The 17523-nt window shown below is 47.6% G+C and overlaps 1 protein-coding gene across 1 annotated transcript in view; it reads left to right on the top strand.

The window, feature by feature from the left end:
• Positions 1-7554, top strand: part of SLC6A2 (solute carrier family 6 member 2) — a 40585-nt gene extending 33031 nt beyond the window's left edge. The window contains exons 11-15 of the mRNA XM_007669436.3: positions 897-996; positions 1719-1819; positions 3860-4027; positions 4981-5052; positions 7130-7554. Coding sequence (XP_007667626.2) covers positions 897-996; positions 1719-1819; positions 3860-4027; positions 4981-5052; positions 7130-7153 — 465 coding nt within the window. The 3' untranslated portion in view covers positions 7154-7554. The remainder of the gene's footprint in view (positions 1-896; positions 997-1718; positions 1820-3859; positions 4028-4980; positions 5053-7129) is intronic.
• Positions 7555-17523: the final 9969 nt, after the last annotated feature.

Raw genomic sequence — 17523 nt, 5'->3', positions numbered from 1 at the left:
ATAATAGTAATAATAATAATAACTGTGGTGGTTTGTTAAGCACTTACTATGAGCCAAGGACTGTACTAAGCGCTGGAGTAGTTACAAGTTAATCAGGTTGAATGCAGTTCCTGTCCCTCAGGGGTCTCACAGTCTAAGGGAGAAGGAGAGGGGCATTGAATCCCCATTTTTGCAGATGAGGAAATTGAGGTACAGAGAAGCTAAGCGACTTACCCAAGGTCACGCAGCAGGCAACAGGCAGATCCGGGACTAGAATCCAGGTCCTCTGACTCCTAGGCCTGTGCTTTTTCCACAAGTCCATGCTGCTCCTTGATTTGAATCCAGAAACAGAGGGAAACCTTATCGTAGCATTTGCTTATCTGGAAAGAATTGATTCTTAATTAAGGAGGCTTGATGGGTCCGTATTTCTATTCCTATTTTATTTTGGAAAACGGACACAGGTGTTGGAACCCCGAAGTCATTTCAAATGTTTTGAAGGCTCAATCAGAAAAGCTCCATTTCATGTGGACTAACGAAAGGAGCTATGGGGTTTCAAAGGAGCATGGCTTAGTGGAAAGAGCTTGGGCCTGACAGTCAGAGGTCATGGGTTCTAATCCCGGCTCCGCCACTTGTCTGCTGTGTGATTTTGGGCAAGCCACTTCACTTCTCTGTGCCTCAGGGACCTCATCTGTAAAATGGGGATTAAGACTGTGAACCCCATGTGGGACAAACTAATTACCCTGAACCTACCCTAGAGCTTTGGACAGTGCTTGGTACATTCTAGTGATTAATAAATACCACTATTATTAAGCACTTAGTACAATGCTCTGCACACGGTAAGCGCTCAATAAATACGACTGAATGAACGTACAAATTCCCAAGGAGACAAATGGACATTTTTCTTTCCTGGCTTCCAGGGGGGTATATACGTCCTGACGTTACTGGACACTTTTGCTGCGGGAACGTCAATCTTATTTGCTGTTTTGATGGAGGCCATTGGTGTTTCGTGGTTCTATGGTAAGTGCTCTTTCTGATCCCAAAAAGGCTATTTTTGTGTGTTTTTCAAGTGCTCACTCTGTGCCAGCCAATGTACTAAATTCTGGGGTTGGTGCAAGCTAATCAGGTTGGACACAGTCCATGTCCCACATGGGGTTCACAGCCTCAATCCCCATTTTACAGTTGAGATAACTGTGGCCCAGAGAAGTCAAGTGACATGCCCAAAGTCACACAGCAAAGAAGTGGCAGAGTCTGGATTAGAACCCAGGCCCTTCTGACTCCCAGGCCTGGGCTCTATCAACTAAGCCACGCTCATCCCTAATCTATTCCCATAACACGCTGAAGTATGGCTGAAATCAAAATGTCATTTAACACGGCCTTATGCAAAAATGAGAATTTCCCTCTGGAGTTCTCCTCTTGAATGGGGAACTCCAGGCCTGACATTAGCGTGCCCCCGAGAGGTCAAGTCCTTCCATGAACAAGTTCTGTGCCGTATGTGAGGCCGGTCCTGTCCCGCTTGGGCACTTGGTACTTGGTACAGTGCTCTGCACATTCAATAAATTTGATTGAATGAATGTGTGAACATCCAAGAAGACATGCCCTCCAGGTTCTCTCTTATCCTCTCTGGCTCTCGCTCGCCTCGCTCGCGCTCTCTCTCCTCCCCACAGAGACTCCTCTAACCCCGGGCCTCTGGCGTGCGCCATATTCTGATGGCTGATGTCTTGGTTGCGTCTGACCCTCAGGTGTGGACAGATTCAGCGATGACATCCAGCAGATGATGGGGTTCAAACCAGGACTGTACTGGAGACTCTGCTGGAAATTTGTCAGCCCGGCCTTCCTGCTGGTAAGGTCGCTCGGGGCAAGCGGGCGGCGGAGGTTCGGAGAAGGCTGTCCACCGGGCCAGGAGAGCCGCCGACTTCTGGCGTTCTAAGGAAACGTGAGGGGCCGAGAGAAGGCCTGAGGGGGACATTTGGGTCTAGTGGAAGACCATGGGACTAGGAGTCAGGGGGCCTGGTTTCTCATCCCAGTTCTGCTACTGCCCTGCTGGGTGACTTTGGATGTCACTGAACCTATCTGGGCCTGTTTCCTCATCTTCAGAAAGGAGACAAGACACCAACTCTCCTTTGTTTCTAAATAGTATTTAAGTGCTTATTCTGTGCCACGCACTGGACTAAGTACTGGGATAGATACAAGCTAATTAGGTTGGACACAGTACTCAGAGTTTAATCCCCATTTTATAGATGGGGTAAATGAGGCCCAGGGAAGTTCATTCATTCATTCAATAGTATTTATTGAGCGCTTACTATGTGCAGAACACTGTACTAAGCGCTTGGGATGAACAAGTCGGCAACAGATAGAGACAGTCCCTGCCGTTTGACGGGCTTACAGTCTAATCCAAGTGACTTGATCAAGGTCACACAGCAAACACGTGGCAGAGTTGGGATTAGAACCCAGGTCCTTCCGACTCCCAAACCCGTGTTCCATCCACTAGATCCCTCTTAATATGTCAGCTCTAGGTGAAATAGGAAATGTGTTCAAACTGATTATCTTGAACCTGCCCCAGCCCTTAGTGCTTAGCAGATAGGAAACACTTACTAAATGCTTTAATTAATGATTAAGTCCACTTCCCTTGGGACCTCAATAACTATGATTGAATGAAGGAATGAATCCCAAAAGATTCATTCTCTGTTCTGCTCTGCACACAGTAAATGCTCAATAAATACCAATGATTGATTGATTCTTAACTGGAAAGGAAGAAAGTGGGGATGAGATAGAGTAGTGTGGACATGAAGTGCAATCAATCCGTGGCATTTACTGAACACCTACTGTGGGCAGAGCACTGTTCTATGCTCCCTGGCTATGCCAGTGCCTTTTGGGTCGGGCTTTATATCCTTAATACGGAAACCGTTCTGCCTACGATGCCTTTAATCAAACCTTTAGCTTCAAGCTCATTGTGGGCAGAGAACCCATCTACCATTTCTGTTGCATTGTACTCTACTAAGTGCTTAGTATAGTGTTCTATACACAGTAAGGGCTTGATAAATACAATTGACTGATTGATGGAAGTCAACATGTGGAGGCTCCTAGACCAAAGCCTTCTTATTGGCCATCTCAGATCTCCACCTCATTTTCTTGCCTGCCTTGTTGTTATATTGATGTGTTGTACTCTCCCAAGTCCTTAGTACAGTGCCCTGCACACGGTAAACAATAAATATAGCATCCGTTGCCACTCTAGAGAATCCTACTCAGTGGAGGTGGGGAGGATTGGGAGGAGTTGAGAAAGATTGTTGGCTGGGGGATGGGGACCCCAGGAGTAAAGGGATTTTTATAAAGTAACAGTGACCTCTTAAGGATTTTCTTTGAGCATTTGCCCCACCCTGGGTGGCTGCTCTTTCCCTCAAAATGGCAAAAGCCTCACCCACCCCCACTTCCTTCTCAAAGTCTCCTGCTTCTCCAGGAGGTTCTGGAGCAGTGGGCCATTTTCCACAGCAATCAATCAATGGTATTTATTGGGTGCCTGGTGTGTGTAGAGTACCGTACTAAGACCTTGGGAAAATACAATATGATAGGTTGGTAGACATGACCCTTGCCCGCAGGAAGCTTGCAGTCTACTGGGGGAGATGCACATTAAAATAGGTTACATAGTGGGGAAATAGTAGAGTCTCAGGATAGGGATGTCAGTGGTGTGGGGCTAGGGGTGCACCCCTGAGTATTTAGCCTCAGCTGTGACCCTGGTAGAGCCGGGGCTCGGGCACTGGGTGAATTCTTGCCCCAAATCCACCTCCTGGGTTCATCTCCCAGGTCTCTGTAATGGCCCCGGAATTCCCTCCATCCCCAGGTGCCCTCTGTCCTTCCTTCCTTCTTTCCTTCCTTCCTTCCTCAGTTTGTGGTCATTGTCAGTATCATCAACTTCAAGCCTCTCACGTACGATGAATACGTCTTCCCCCTCTGGGCCAACTACGTTGGCTGGGGGATCGCCCTCTCTTCGATGATCCTGGTGCCAGGTTATGCCATCTACAAATTCCTGTCCATGGCGGGCTCCTTGAGAGAGGTGAGTCCCTGAAGCTATTGGCTACACGTATAGAGAAGCAGCTTGACCTAGTGGAAAGAGTAGAGGCCAGGGAGTCAGAGGAACAACATCCCGGAGACTATTATTAATACTACTAATAAATATATATTAATTATATTTTATTAATAATTCTATTCATGTTATGTGATAATTGTGATGTTTAAGTCCTTGCTATGGGCCAGGCTATGGGTCTGGATGGAGTGGATATGAGAAAATCATGTTGGACACAGTCCCTTCCCACAGGGAGCTCACAGTCCTGATCCCCATTTTACAGGTGAGGAGATTGAGGCCCAGAGAAGTGAAGTGTCTTGCCCAAGGACACACAGCAGACCAGTGGCGGTGTCAGAATTAGAATCCAGCTCATTCTGTTTCCCAGGCTCCTGCTCTATCCACTAGGCCATGCTGCTCTCTTATAATAACTGTGGTGTTTGTTAAGTGAGTTTGTTAAGTTAAGTTAGAGAAGCAGCGTGGCGCAGTGGAAAGAGCATGGGCTTTGGAGTCAGGGCTTGTGAGTTCGAATCCCAGCTCTGCCACTTGTCAGCTGTGTGACTGTGGGCAAGTCACTTAACTTCTCTGTGCCTCAGTTCCCTCATCTGTAAAATGGGGATTAAGACTGTGAGCCCCACGCGGGACAACCTGATTCCCCTGTGTCTACCCCAGCGCTTAGAACAGTGCTCTGCACATAGTAAGCGCTTAACAAATACCAACATTATTATTAAGTGCTTACTACGTGCCAGGCACTGTACTAAGTGCTGGGGTAGATCCAACACTAGGCAGTGGTTGTCATTAGCTCAATTCTCCCTGCATGCAAAGGGACAGAGGTTATCCTGAAAAGGTTGGAAGTGCCAATTTCACGCGGATTCCTTTATATACCTGGGCTTTTTCGGATTTGGTGTGGGGCTATTTTAAGCTCACTCGTTCTCTTCTCTCTCCAGAGACTCGCTTACTGCCTCACCCCAGAAAACGAGCACCATCTTGTCGCACAGAGGAATGTCAGGCAGTTTAAGGTTTGTATTCGTCCCAAGCGCCCCCTCCCACCCCATCCTCACAGGTTCCTTTCCAGAGGCTTCCCGAAGTCGCGGGCTGAGGTTCCGTGGAAGATTCTGGATCGTCCTGAAAAATCCAGGGTGACACAGACCTGCTCTGAGGTTGCTAAACAATAAATGGTATAGTGCTAAAATCTGCACCGTGAGGCTGGGGAGGAGAGGAGAAAGGGAATATCCTCATTTTCTTTCTCTGCCTCTTCCTCTCCTTCTTCTGCTCACAAACCTTTCCAGCGTGAGGTCAGGAGTCAGGAGAAGAGCACCCCTCCCTGTCCACAGCCAGCCTGACCCCTTCTTAGGTTAACATCGAGTCTTCTTTCCCCTCCCTCAGAGCATCCTGGAAGCCCATTACCCTCACTGGGCTTTGCTAGAGATTCTGGGTCTTTCTGGAAACTGACTTTGAAGTATCAAGGCAGGGTGGCTCGAGAGTAGATGCAAGGTGACAAATAGTTGAAGAAAATCAGACATTCAGTGACCAACCATCACCGAGTATTTCACTGGCCATGTTAAAGTTCAATTCTTGGCAAAATCCACCCTGAAAAACTGCCTTAATTTAAGGTTTGAGTTTGGGGCTTGGGGCCAAGTTATGGTTAGGGTTCAGGCTAGGGTTAGTTGTAGGTTTGTGTTACAGATAGTTTTCTGTGTTAGAAAGAGAGGATTAGGACAAGACTAGAGTTAGGATTAGACCTAAGGGTAAAGTAAGGATTAAAGATTAGTGTTCAGTGGTTGATTTGGTTAACACCAGGTTTTGATAATTCAGCATTTATTAATGATGACATGGCCTCATTTCCTCCCCACAGAGCCTGGAATCATTTTCATTTCTCCTTCTTGGTGCCCCAAGGCCACTGCTCCCTGCCAGGTCGACCTGTTTCCTGCTGTCACTTCCCTGACTATCTGCTGCTAGGCAAAAAGAGTAAAAGATATGATCCCTACCCTCAAGGAGATTACAGTCTACTTGGGAAGATTAAATTGAAAAATATATCCTAGTTAAGAATGAGAGAATAGTTACAAATAGGTAGACATGAGGGAATGAGTGAGTCTCTTACTACTGTTCTTTTCATGAAAAGTAGACAATTGCACAAGTGTGGAAGCAGCTGAGGAAATGACCTGACCAGGAAGCTTGAGGAATTAGGCAATCAGGGTAGGCCTAGTTGGGGGTGGGGAGTTGGGGGGGGGGACTTTTCAAAAGACTTGAAAGTAGGGGAAGTTTTGTGGTTTGGCAAAGCTGAAGGGGAAGGGCATCTCAGGCATTAGGAATATTTCACCAAATATGGGCAAATAGAAGAAAAAGTAACAGAGTAGAAGATTAATCAATCAGTTGTATTTATTGAGCACTGTACTAAGCACTTGAGAGAGTACAAGAAAATTAGAAGATATGTTCACTGCCCATAATGAGTTTACAGTCTTGGGAGGGGACAGATATTCAGATGAATAAATAATTTATAATATATAATTCAATAATCGTATGGTTTTTATTACGATTATCATAATGGTATTTTTTAAGCACTTACTCTGTGCCACGCACTGGGATAGATACAAGATAATCAGGTCAAACAAGGGCCCTTTTCCACAAAGGGCTCACAGTCTAAGTAGAAGAGACCGCTGATTACTGAGGTAAAAAGGAGAGCCTTTTTTTCCTCCCCACATTCTTCCAACCTCCTAGGCCCTCTTTTCTTAGTACTGAGTTCTTTCTCTCCCGAAAACATGTTTTAGACTGTCAGAGCTCTAGGGGTATCAGTGGGAAGGAGGCTACAAAGGGACCAGATAAGTTGGCAGTTTGTACCCCTGTGATACCCACCCATTTCCCCATCTTTGAGCCCAGTTTGTGAATTAAACCAATCTTCTGTCACCGAAGGTCTCTTGAGACTCGGTCATTCTCCCGGTCTGCTCTGAACGGGCACTTGGCTCAAGACCGCTTGGTTGTTTCTCTCAGCAGCTGGATTGCTCTGACACCATCTTCATCCTCCTCCTCCCATGCTTTTATTGCATCCCTCGTTCCCACATATCACCTTGCCCGTTGACCGATTCTCTTCCTTTGCAGCTCCAACACTGGCTAGCAATATGACCGCTGCCCGTTCACGGAAAACCCCAGAGTGGTACTTGGGATGGGATGAGTGAAACACCAAGGTCGGTATTATCGTGTTTGGACGTTACCTCCTCCCCGCCCGACCCCGAAGTCGATGAGCAGACTTCCTGGAGGGAAAAAACACCTCCTTTCTTCCGCCTGGGTAACCGAAGTTGGTGCGTTTGATATTTGTTTTCCTCATCGTCTTGAGTTCCAGGGTTCGGCTCCTGAACTGGATAAGGTTTGGAGAAGATAAAGGTTGAGGTGGAACAGAACAACAGAAAAAAAAATCATGAATTGAAAACTCTCTTGTTTCGCAACAGAGCCAGAATAATCCCATGTTGCATGGAAGATTCATCCGCATTCCAAGTCCCGGGAGACCAAAGTGATCTGAACTGGGTGTTTCCATTTACTTTGGTTTTTGACTAGCCATAACTCTGACTCCTTTCACGTCACAGGGTAGAAGTTTCCACTGCCTCATCTTCAGTTTTGTGGTTTGCTCTTCTAGGGTGGGTAGAGAGAAATGCGTTCTCTGGGCGAGCAATGGTCAATTTCTTCTCAGGGTAACCACGCACAATGTTACTCATGAAGGAAGGAATCCAAAGTGACGGCCTGAGGTTGTTTCACTCTGCCCTGACCTCAACCCTCTCAGAAAATGGTGGCAATCCCCTAGAGCGAACCAGAAAGATGGTTTCACATCCTTTGTGTCATGTTCGCTCAACCATTTCTGCTGACTCCCCACGTCGATACTAGATAAGATGTTTTAGAGAAGCAGTGTGGTCTAGTGGATGGAGCCTAGGCTTGGGAGTCAGAGGGACATGGATTCTAATTCCGGTTCTGCCACTTGTCTGCTGTGTGACCTTGGCCAAGTCACTTCACTTCTCTGGGCCTCCATTACCTCATCTGTAAAATGGGGATTAAGACTGTGAGCCCCATATGGGACAGGGACTGTGTCCAACCCAATTTGCTTGTATCTACCCCAGGGCTTAATACAGTGCCTGGCACATAGTGAGCACTTATAAAATACCACAGTTATTATTAATAATTAAGTTTTCCTCTGAGCTGGGTCAAAGGATGTGTGAGACCCAGATATATAGGAAAATTACCTGCGTACCTGTTGATGAAAAGAGATGGTTTGAAAGAGGGAAAGTCAAGGCTTTGGCCAAGACTTTTGAGATCCCATGTTCTTAATCTCTAGATACTGGTGAGCGGAACCTGGGCTTTTTCTCTAAACTTGGAGTGGTGGTGGTGTTTTTTTATCCCAGGGGAGTTTGGTGGGCAGCTTGTATTCTCTCCTTCAGGAAGCACAAATTAGATAGGCCCTGCTCAGGAGCGTTGATCTCTCAGTTCACATTTCGTCTGTGAGTTTGGTGCTAAAGTTCAGTTTATTAACAAAACACATTTTTAATTTATTTTAAATTATAGATGGTAATTTTTTTTTGGTCAAAATTCATCTTGGATTAGAAGTTCTCCCTCTGTTTGTGGTAATATAAAGGAAGTTTTCTGAGCTTCGTAAGTGGAAATTCCAAAGGGATGCCTTTCCCTCTCAGGGTGAATTTTCTCTCCCTGTGTTGAGTGGACCCATCCTGACGGTTTGGGCAGGATGGAACTTGGCCTCGAAGGAAACCATCCTGGATTTGGTGACAGAACCTCTGAGGGCTAGTCTTAGATGCTTGCTGTGTGATCTTAGCCAAGTTCCTTAACCTCCCTGGGTCTGTTTCTACAGCAATGATCCAGGGTCAGGGGCACTAGCCCCACTCCAGACCTCTCACACATGATGAGGTCAACCCACTCACTCTCAGCATGCTTTCTCTCCCTCTCTCTCTCTCCTCCATCCCCCCCAAACCCCTCAGAAGTGTTTTTGTTGGACCACAATCGTAGCAGGTTTGGATGGAGAATCCCCTCCCATTCCAGTGAGACCAGCTGCCCCTAACACACTTCATCGACATCAGTGGTATTGAGCACTTGCTGTGTGCAGAGCACTGTACTGAGCACCTGGGAGAGTTCAATCCAAAGAGTCGGGAGACACATTCCCGGCCTACAGAGAGTGTATGCTTCCCAGAAGCTTCTTGGAGGGTTGAGGTAGAATCACGGCTTCTTGACACATAAATGGCAAAAGGGCCAGGAGCACGTGACTACTACCAAGCCCTCCCCCGCCCCTCCCACCCTCAAAGAGCCAGAAATCAGCCGGCCCCGCGGCTTCCTTCTTCTGCAATTGGTTATCTACTTCCTTACAGTCCTGCTGATGATCCAATGGAAATAGCTCCGCTCTGAAATCAGGGAACCTGGATTCCAGTCCTGGTCCCATCTGCTGGGGCTACCAATTAATCAATAGTGTTTACTGAGTGCCTACTGTCTGCAGAGAACTTTGCTAAGCACTAGGGAGGAATGTGTCTTATTACTGTCATCTTGTACTCTCCCAAGCATTTAGTAAATATGATTGACTCACTATGATGTAACAGGGTTAGCTGACACACTCCCTGCCTTCAGTGAGATTTACTTGGAAGTGTTTGACCCAAAATCCACCCAGAGCATTCCTCGAGGTTGATGGGCCTGAGCTGGCTGAGGTGGGTGGCAGAGAACAAGAGGGACTACCAAAGTAACCACCTGATGCTACAGCACAATATTGGCCGGGTCCTACGGCCATTTCATGTAAATGGTTCCCACATGCCAAAAATCCCTCACTTGCCCTTCGCGATGCACAGCACCCTTGCCCCCCATCTGCCCATTGCACTTAATGCTCCAGCGAGAAAGCTACTGGCAGGGGTGAGGGAACTTGAATGATGCTGTGGAAGCCACTGCACTACAGTCAACTCCTCCGGGGCAGTTCTCGCCCGCTCTTCTAATACTTTCGACGGGAGACTCCATCAGTGTGGCGGGGGATTACTATCTGGCCCCCTTTCATCACTGACACTAGGATTCTCAGGAAGGCCCCTGCCTTTGGGGTCGTGCGGTCTGGATTTTACAACCAGATTCACCCAACAGAGGGGCAAGAGGAAGGCGCAAGCAGGAGAAGGCGGACCGTGGCAGTCTGCTGTGAGTGGCCAAGGCCGGAGCAAGGGGCTGCTAGAGGGAAAGCGGGAGAGAGTGGAGTAGAGGGAGAAAGCTCTTTGAGGGCAAAGACTTTGTCTCTTACTCCGCTCTACTCTGAGGAAATTCATTTATTCCTTCGTTCAATCGTATTTATTGAGCGCTTACTCTGTGCGGAGCACTGTACTAAGCATGAAATGGCACCATCATCACCAGTGGTGGTAACTGTGATCCACTATTAACCCCATGTGAGAAGGGGATTGTCTGATCTGATCAACTTGTATCACCCCCAGAGCTTAGAACAGTCCTGGACCTGTAGTAAACTCTTAACAAATACCATGATAATAACCGGGCACTTTACCAGCACAGAGGACTGTATTAAGCTCTTGGGAGAGTACAACAGAAGCAAGACGCACATTTCCTGCCCTCAAGGGCCTCCCAATCTAATAGGGAGGGCAGTCAGATAATTATCTACAAATAAAGGGAGTGGAAGGAAAATAAGGATGGAACAGGAAGTTAATAGAAATGCCTCAGCATACAATTTGAATTTCCATTGGTGTTTTTCTCTTAAGGTCCCAGGCCCCAGAGGGTACTTGGTGTTATTTGGACAGAAAAGTTTCCAGAATCATTCCAGGTCCTTGGGGTTGGACTTCCCCAGTGGAGATTTAGGTCTTTGCCTGGTGGGCAATCAATCAGTCACATTTATTGGGAGCTTACCGTACGCAGAACGGTGTACTCGGCGCTTGGGAGAGTACCAAAGGAGAGTTGTATTCAAGTTCCCTGCCCATAAAGAACTTCCATCTAGAGGTGGTGGAGTACAAAATAGGCAGGAAAGTCGGGGGAGAGCCATAGTTTTTGAGCACTTACTGTATGCAGAGCACTGTACTAAGTGCTTTGGAGAGTACAATAGAACAATAAATAGTCCCACCCCACATTCTCTATACCCGTGGCCACCAACCCCAAGAAGTGGCCGCTGGTTTCTGAGGTGCCAGTTGGGGAACAGATATTTGGCAGATAGAAGTTCCTGGAAGCCCAGATCACCAAATGCAAGCCACTGGGTTAACAAGCAGATTCTTTCATTCATTTGTATTTATTGAGTGCTTACTGTGTGCAAAGCACTGTACTAAGAGCTTGGGAGAGTACAGTATAACAATAGAGCATGCCCTTGGGGATGGGGGAAGGAAGAGGGAAAAGTCATTTTCTTCTTCCTGAAAATGGGAAGATAGAATCCCAAGCATTTGGAAGCCACCATTTTGAAATAAGTAGTGATTCAAACATTCAATTGTTCATTCATTCATTCAATAGTATTTATTGAGCGCTTACTATGTGCAGAGCACTGTACTAAGCGCTTGGGATGAACAAGTCAGCAACAGATAGAGACAGTCCCTGCCGTTTGACGGGCTTACAGTCTAATCGGGGGAGACGGACAGACGAGAACAATGGCAATAAACAGAGTCAAGGGGAAGAACATCTCGTAAAGACAATGGCAACTAAATAGAATCAAGGCGATGAACAATTCATTAACAAAATAAATAGGGTAACGAAAATATTTATTGAGCACTTACTGTGTGCAGAGCACTGTACTAAACGCTTTGAAAGTACAATTCAGCAACAGAGACAACCCCTACCCAACAATGGGCTCACAGACTAGAAGATACTTTGAAGGCCAGGCTCGTGCCTCAGGGGCACAAAATTAGTTATAGTCGGTAGGAGAATCCACCGATCAGTGGTGTTTATTGAGGGCTTGCTATGTGGCAGGCACTTTACTAAGGGCTTGCGGGATTATCATAGTACTAGTGGACACATTCCCTGCTCATAACGAGCTTACAATCTAGAGGGGGTGACATTAAAATGAATAATAATAATAATGTTATTTGTTAAGCGACTACTACGTGCCTGGCACTGTACTAAGAGCTGGATAAATAATTTCTTGTGGACTTGGGTGTTCTAGGACCTGATGGAGAAACCCTTTTGCCCGCACAGCAGAAGCAGAGGGGATTGGAGAGAAGTCAATTTTAGTTGGTTGCTGAAGAGAGCTGGGTAGCCAGTGAATTTGTCCAGGAGCTGAACCACCAGTTCTTGTCAGACGGATGACAGCCCAGGTACCAGGGCAGATCGGGCACTAAATTCATTATTTCTCGCTCCCATCGTGGGAGGGTTCAGTGCCAGTGCTTGTCTTAGCACCTTTCCCTCAGTTTGCTACATTCTCCCAAATTAAATGTAGCTTGGCTACCCAGGTGCAGCTGGGAGCTGGAGGCAAGGGGCAGAGAGAGGAGATCAGAAGGTGGTGAGACAAGCCAGCTCCCTGCCCTCAAAGACTAAGAGGGGAGAAGCTGGACCGATGCTTGAGTTGTTCCGGTAGCAGGGATGGTTTGCACTGAGCCATCCACACGCTCCCTTGGTTCTCGTTTACCCAACAGCAAGTGTTGCGAGGTAGTCGGCAGGGAGAGCGGGTGCGGTATGCTGAGTTACTGTTTCCCAACCCACTTATTTTCTCATTGAAAAAGTCCATTTTGGGTTATCTGTTTACTCTCACCGGGGTCTCTTCTGTCGCTGGGCAGTTTCAACCGGGAGCACTGAGGAGTGTCCAGCTGGCTATTTCCAATCGGAGAGGACGGGACTGTGCGGGCCACCAGCCGGGAATCAGTCTGCCGAGGCTCTAAAATTCGGGTTCCCCCAGCGCACGGGAGAAGTTTGGGATTTGGGGACTTGAGGTCTTAAGATGGAGACAGGTGGATTAATGCATTTGGGAGGTCATTTTGGGTAGCCTGCCCACTTCTTCAGGTTGACCTTCCCATAGAAGCTTTAGAGCGAGGGGTTACTTTGTTTACACAAGCAATGTTTTACTTAGTTTTTAAAGCCTTTTTATAGTAAAGATGAAAATCGTCCCGAAATAAGGGTACCTCTGCCAACTGTATATTAATATTTTGATATTTTACCAGTTGTGTTTTTTTATTTTTTCGTAAAATGTACCTGTCCACTGTGACACCACAAGGTTAGCCAAAAAAGGTCACCAGTTTGCCACACGGATTCCCTCTCTACCCTCACGGTCTCTGGGGTTAAGCTTTTTTATGCCCGCATTTTTAACGATCCTGGAAACCCAGGGGGAAGGGACAATTGAGAATGGTCACCCCACACCTCAGAAGCCCCCAGACCTGCCTTAATCTCCCCGAGGGACATCCCGTGTTTGTGTTCTCTGTAATCCAACAGACGTAGAGTATTCATTTCATGCTCTTTAGACAAAGGATTCCACTTTAGGCAAAAGAAAGGATTCCACAAAGGAAAGAAATCTCACCGTGTTTTACGTTCAGAAAACATCCAAACTGAGGATGCTTCTTTCGCTCCCTCTGAGACGGAGATGTGCGTGTCTCCTCCCCTCGCTTCTCTGGCATCCAAACGACCGTTGGTCAGAAAGGGTTACTGAGTATCATTTATCCCGTGATTCGCAATTAGTGGCACACACTCACAGAGCCCGTGGCTGCCATCTTTCCAACAAGTTCCTTAACTGTTTTGTTTTTGTTTTTTTTTTTTCCCATGGCTTACTCGTCCTTGGCGTCCTGAGAAAATCGCATTTCCCAATTTGTGTGGAGGAATTTGAGGGTAACATAGCAACATACCAACATAGGTAACAGGAACTACTCTGTTCCTGACACATCTAGGTGATTGTGCTGTTTCCTGTTGTCCTGTATGCTAAAGATGTTGAAAATATTGGTGAATGTCAAATCCGTTTCAAAGTGTCCGCCCTCATCCTCCCATCCTTGTGCTCGGTGTCAAAGCGGGACCACTTTAAACTCGGTCCTCTCTGTATCATGGGTTGTTCCAGTATTGTGTAAATTACCGAGTCTGGTTTCGATTTTGTTTTGAAAGAACCATTCTCCAAACTGGAGGTGGGTACAGAAAAATAAAGATTGTCTTCTAGGCCGTGCATCTTGTTGTGGTATTACTGTGGGTAGCGGGGATTGGGGGGAGAGGGGGAACCCGTGGGAATTTGCATTTTGGAGAGAGTCCTGTCAAATGCTTACATTGCCACAGATCAATCATTTATTGGGCCCTTACTGCGTGCAAAGCACTGTATTGAGAGTACAGTGTGACCAAAGTGGTAGTCATGTTTTCTGCTCACGTGGAGCTTAGAGTCTAGAGAATGATTTTCATAAATCCCTAAAAAGGCCTATTTTAATTTGCCACAGTAACAATGGCAATCTGAGTGATACCCAACCAGGCCAGTGAAAATCGTAGGGTTAAAAAATGAACTTCTTGGTTTGGGATTTTTTTTTAATGGTATTTAAGCATTCACTATGTGCTGGGCACTGTACTAAGCACTGGCTAGATACAAGCTAATCAGGTTGGACGCAGACCCTGTCCCACGTGGGGCTCTCAGTCTTAATCCCCAGTGCAGTGCTCTGCACACAGTAAGCGCTCAATAAATACGATTGAATGAATGAATTTTACAGATGAGGAAACTGAAGCACAGAGAAGTGAAGTGAGTTCCCTGAGGTCATAGAGCAGACGAGTGGCAGAGCCAGGATTAGAACCCAGGTCCCTCTGACTCCCAGGCTTGGGCTCTCTCCATTAGGCCAAGCTGTTTTTCACGGATAAGAATGGAGAAGCGTTTTTTCGCCAAAAATCCAACCTTTCGTTCTGAACACCGGTGGTCGTCCCTCGAACGTTGTTCAAATATGCTACTCCATCTGCAGGGGCCGAAGCAGGTGGGGCAATTCTCTGGTGCCAAGGCTCAACTGCCCTCTGAACTGAGGCCTCAGCAGGGCAGAGAGGACTCTTTATTGAGTGCCTACCATGTGCTGAGCTCTGTACTGAGTCCTCGGGAGAGTACCTTAGCATTAGAAGGTGTGATCCCTGCCTTCGAGGGGTTTAAAATCTAGCAGGAAGGTCGGATGCGACGTATATAACCGATAGAAGGAAAAAGAGAACGGAAAGATGGACGTGGGGTGGTCAGTGCTTAAATATTAGATTGTGTGGATTCATAAATACTAAAGTTCACTGTGAGTGAATTATTCTTTCTAAAAAGCTGTCTGACTTGAGTAAGTCTGGGAAGAGATAAATGGGTCTCTTGTAGGAAAGAACATTGTTTCCCTTTGGCCAGGATCTTCTGGACTTCTTTTGGTTAATAAACAAAGCCTACAAAGCTTTGGGAAGCAGTGTGGTCAAGTGGATAGAGCATGGGCCTGGGAGTTACAGGACCTAATAATAGTAATAATAATGGTCTTTTTTTTAGCACTTACTATGTGCTGGGCATTGTACTAAACGTGGGGCTGGACACGGTTCACGGTCTCAATCCCCATTTTACAGATGAAGTAACTGAGGCACAGAGAAGTGAAGTGACTTGCCCAAGGTCACACTGCAGACAAGTGGAGGAGCCAGGACTAGAACCCATGGCCTTCTGATTCCCAAGCCCACACTCTATCCACTATACCATGCTGCTTTTAATCCCGGCTCTGACCCTTGTCAGCTGTGTGACCTTGGGGAAGTCACTTCCCCACAATCAGTCAATGGTATTTATCGAGTGCTTACTAAGTGCAGAGCACTGTACTAAGCACTTGGGAGAGTCTAATAGAGCAAAATTAGCAGACACATCCCGATCTGTAAATCTTCATTTCCAGGTTCTCCTTCCGGGCTGGTGCTAGGTCCCTGTTGGAAGCGGAGGGTGCTAATTTAGACGCTCAGGGCCGGGACTCTGTTTCGTCGTCGCTGCTCGTTCCGGCCCTCACGGGTCCCGTGGCTCTTCATCCGGCCAGGACCCGAAGCTACTTCTTCCTTGAGGAAGAGACTGTCAGGGTCTGGAGGAAGATTCCTCACCTCCCGCTCAGGGAGCAGGGTTAGAAGGGCATCAGCGCCCGCCCGGTGCAACTAAACCTGGATTTCTTTCATTTCGCTCTCCTCTGGGCAGCCCACTCCAGAAAAAGCAACCCGGGGGCGAGCCGGAGCCAGTCTGACCCTCTCACCCTCCCTGGGGCCGCCCGCTTCAGAAAGAATCCAGAGTCTGTGGCAGCGGCATCTCCGTGCCCACGTGCCCGCCGTGACCGAGGACCCCCGAGGAGGCCTCTGCTGGTGACGGGGATGACATTTGCCATGTTGCCCGGCAACGCCACACGAGGGGGACCCTACGGACGGTCGGCCGTCTTCAGGAGGCCGCGCGCGGAGCTCAGGTCCACCCCCGGCCCGTGTCGGGAGCGACCGGCCGGCCCCCGGGCCGCGGCCTGCCCGGGCCTGTCCGCTCGCATTAGGGGCAGCCGAGGGAGCGTGGCCCGGCCCGGCCCTGGCGTTTGTGGTGCCGTCGAAGCCCCCTGGCCCTGGCGTCTGCTTGTATTGTATACTGTTGCGTTGTACTCTCCCAAGTTCATAGTACAGTGCTCTGCCCATAGTAAGCGCTCATTAAGGGCGAATGAATGAATTAAGACAATAAATTACAGGTAGGGAAAACAGTGGAGTTTTAGGATATTTACATAAGTGCTGAGGGGTTAAAGTGAGTATCAAAGTGCTTAAGGGGTACACAGCCAAGTGCGAAGCCAACACAGAGGAGAGGGAAGATAGGGGACATGAGGGCTCAGTCAGGGAAGGCTTCTTGGAGGAGACGGGATTTTAGGCGGCCTCTGAAGGAGGGGAGAGTGATGGGCTGTCGGATGAAGGGTGTTTCAGGTCCTCATCCCCCACTCCCTTCTGCGTCGCCCTGACTTCCACCCTTTATATATATATATATATCTCATTTTATTTATTTGCATTAATGTCTGCTTATTTGTATTGATCTCTGTCTCCCCCCAACCCCCCACCCCCAGACTGTGAGCTGGTCTTGGGCCGGGATTGTCACCCTCTATTGTTGTTCTTTCCCAAGCGCTCAGTACAATGATCTGCACACAGTAAGCGCTTAATAAACACGACTGAATGAATGAAAGCCCGTAAACTCGTTATAGGCAGGGTCTGCTAACTGTTGTACTCCCTCAAGTGAGAAGCAGTGTGACTCAGTGGACGGAGCCCGGGCTTGGGAGTCAGAGGTCATGGGTTCTAATTCCGGCTCCCCCTCTTGTCTGTTGTGTGAACTTGGGCAAGTCACTTAACTTCTCTGTGCCTCAGTTACCTCATCTGTAGAAGGGGGATGAAGACTGGTGACTGTGATTAAGACTGTGAACCCTACGTGGGACAACCTGATTACCTTGTGATAAAACAGCGCTTGGCACATCGTTAGCACTTAACAAATACCAACATTATTATTACGGTGCTCTGCACCTAGTAAGCGCTCAGTAAATGCCACCGATTGACTGACCGATTGCAGACCCAGCTAGTAGGTACAGTGTGGACCGCCTAAGCGAAGCAGCGTGGCTCAATGG

The sequence above is a fragment of the Ornithorhynchus anatinus genome, chromosome 11, assembly GCF_004115215.2.
Source record: "Ornithorhynchus anatinus isolate Pmale09 chromosome 11, mOrnAna1.pri.v4, whole genome shotgun sequence".
NCBI lineage: Eukaryota > Metazoa > Chordata > Mammalia > Monotremata > Ornithorhynchidae > Ornithorhynchus > Ornithorhynchus anatinus.
This window is presented reverse-complemented; position numbering and strand designations above follow the sequence as displayed.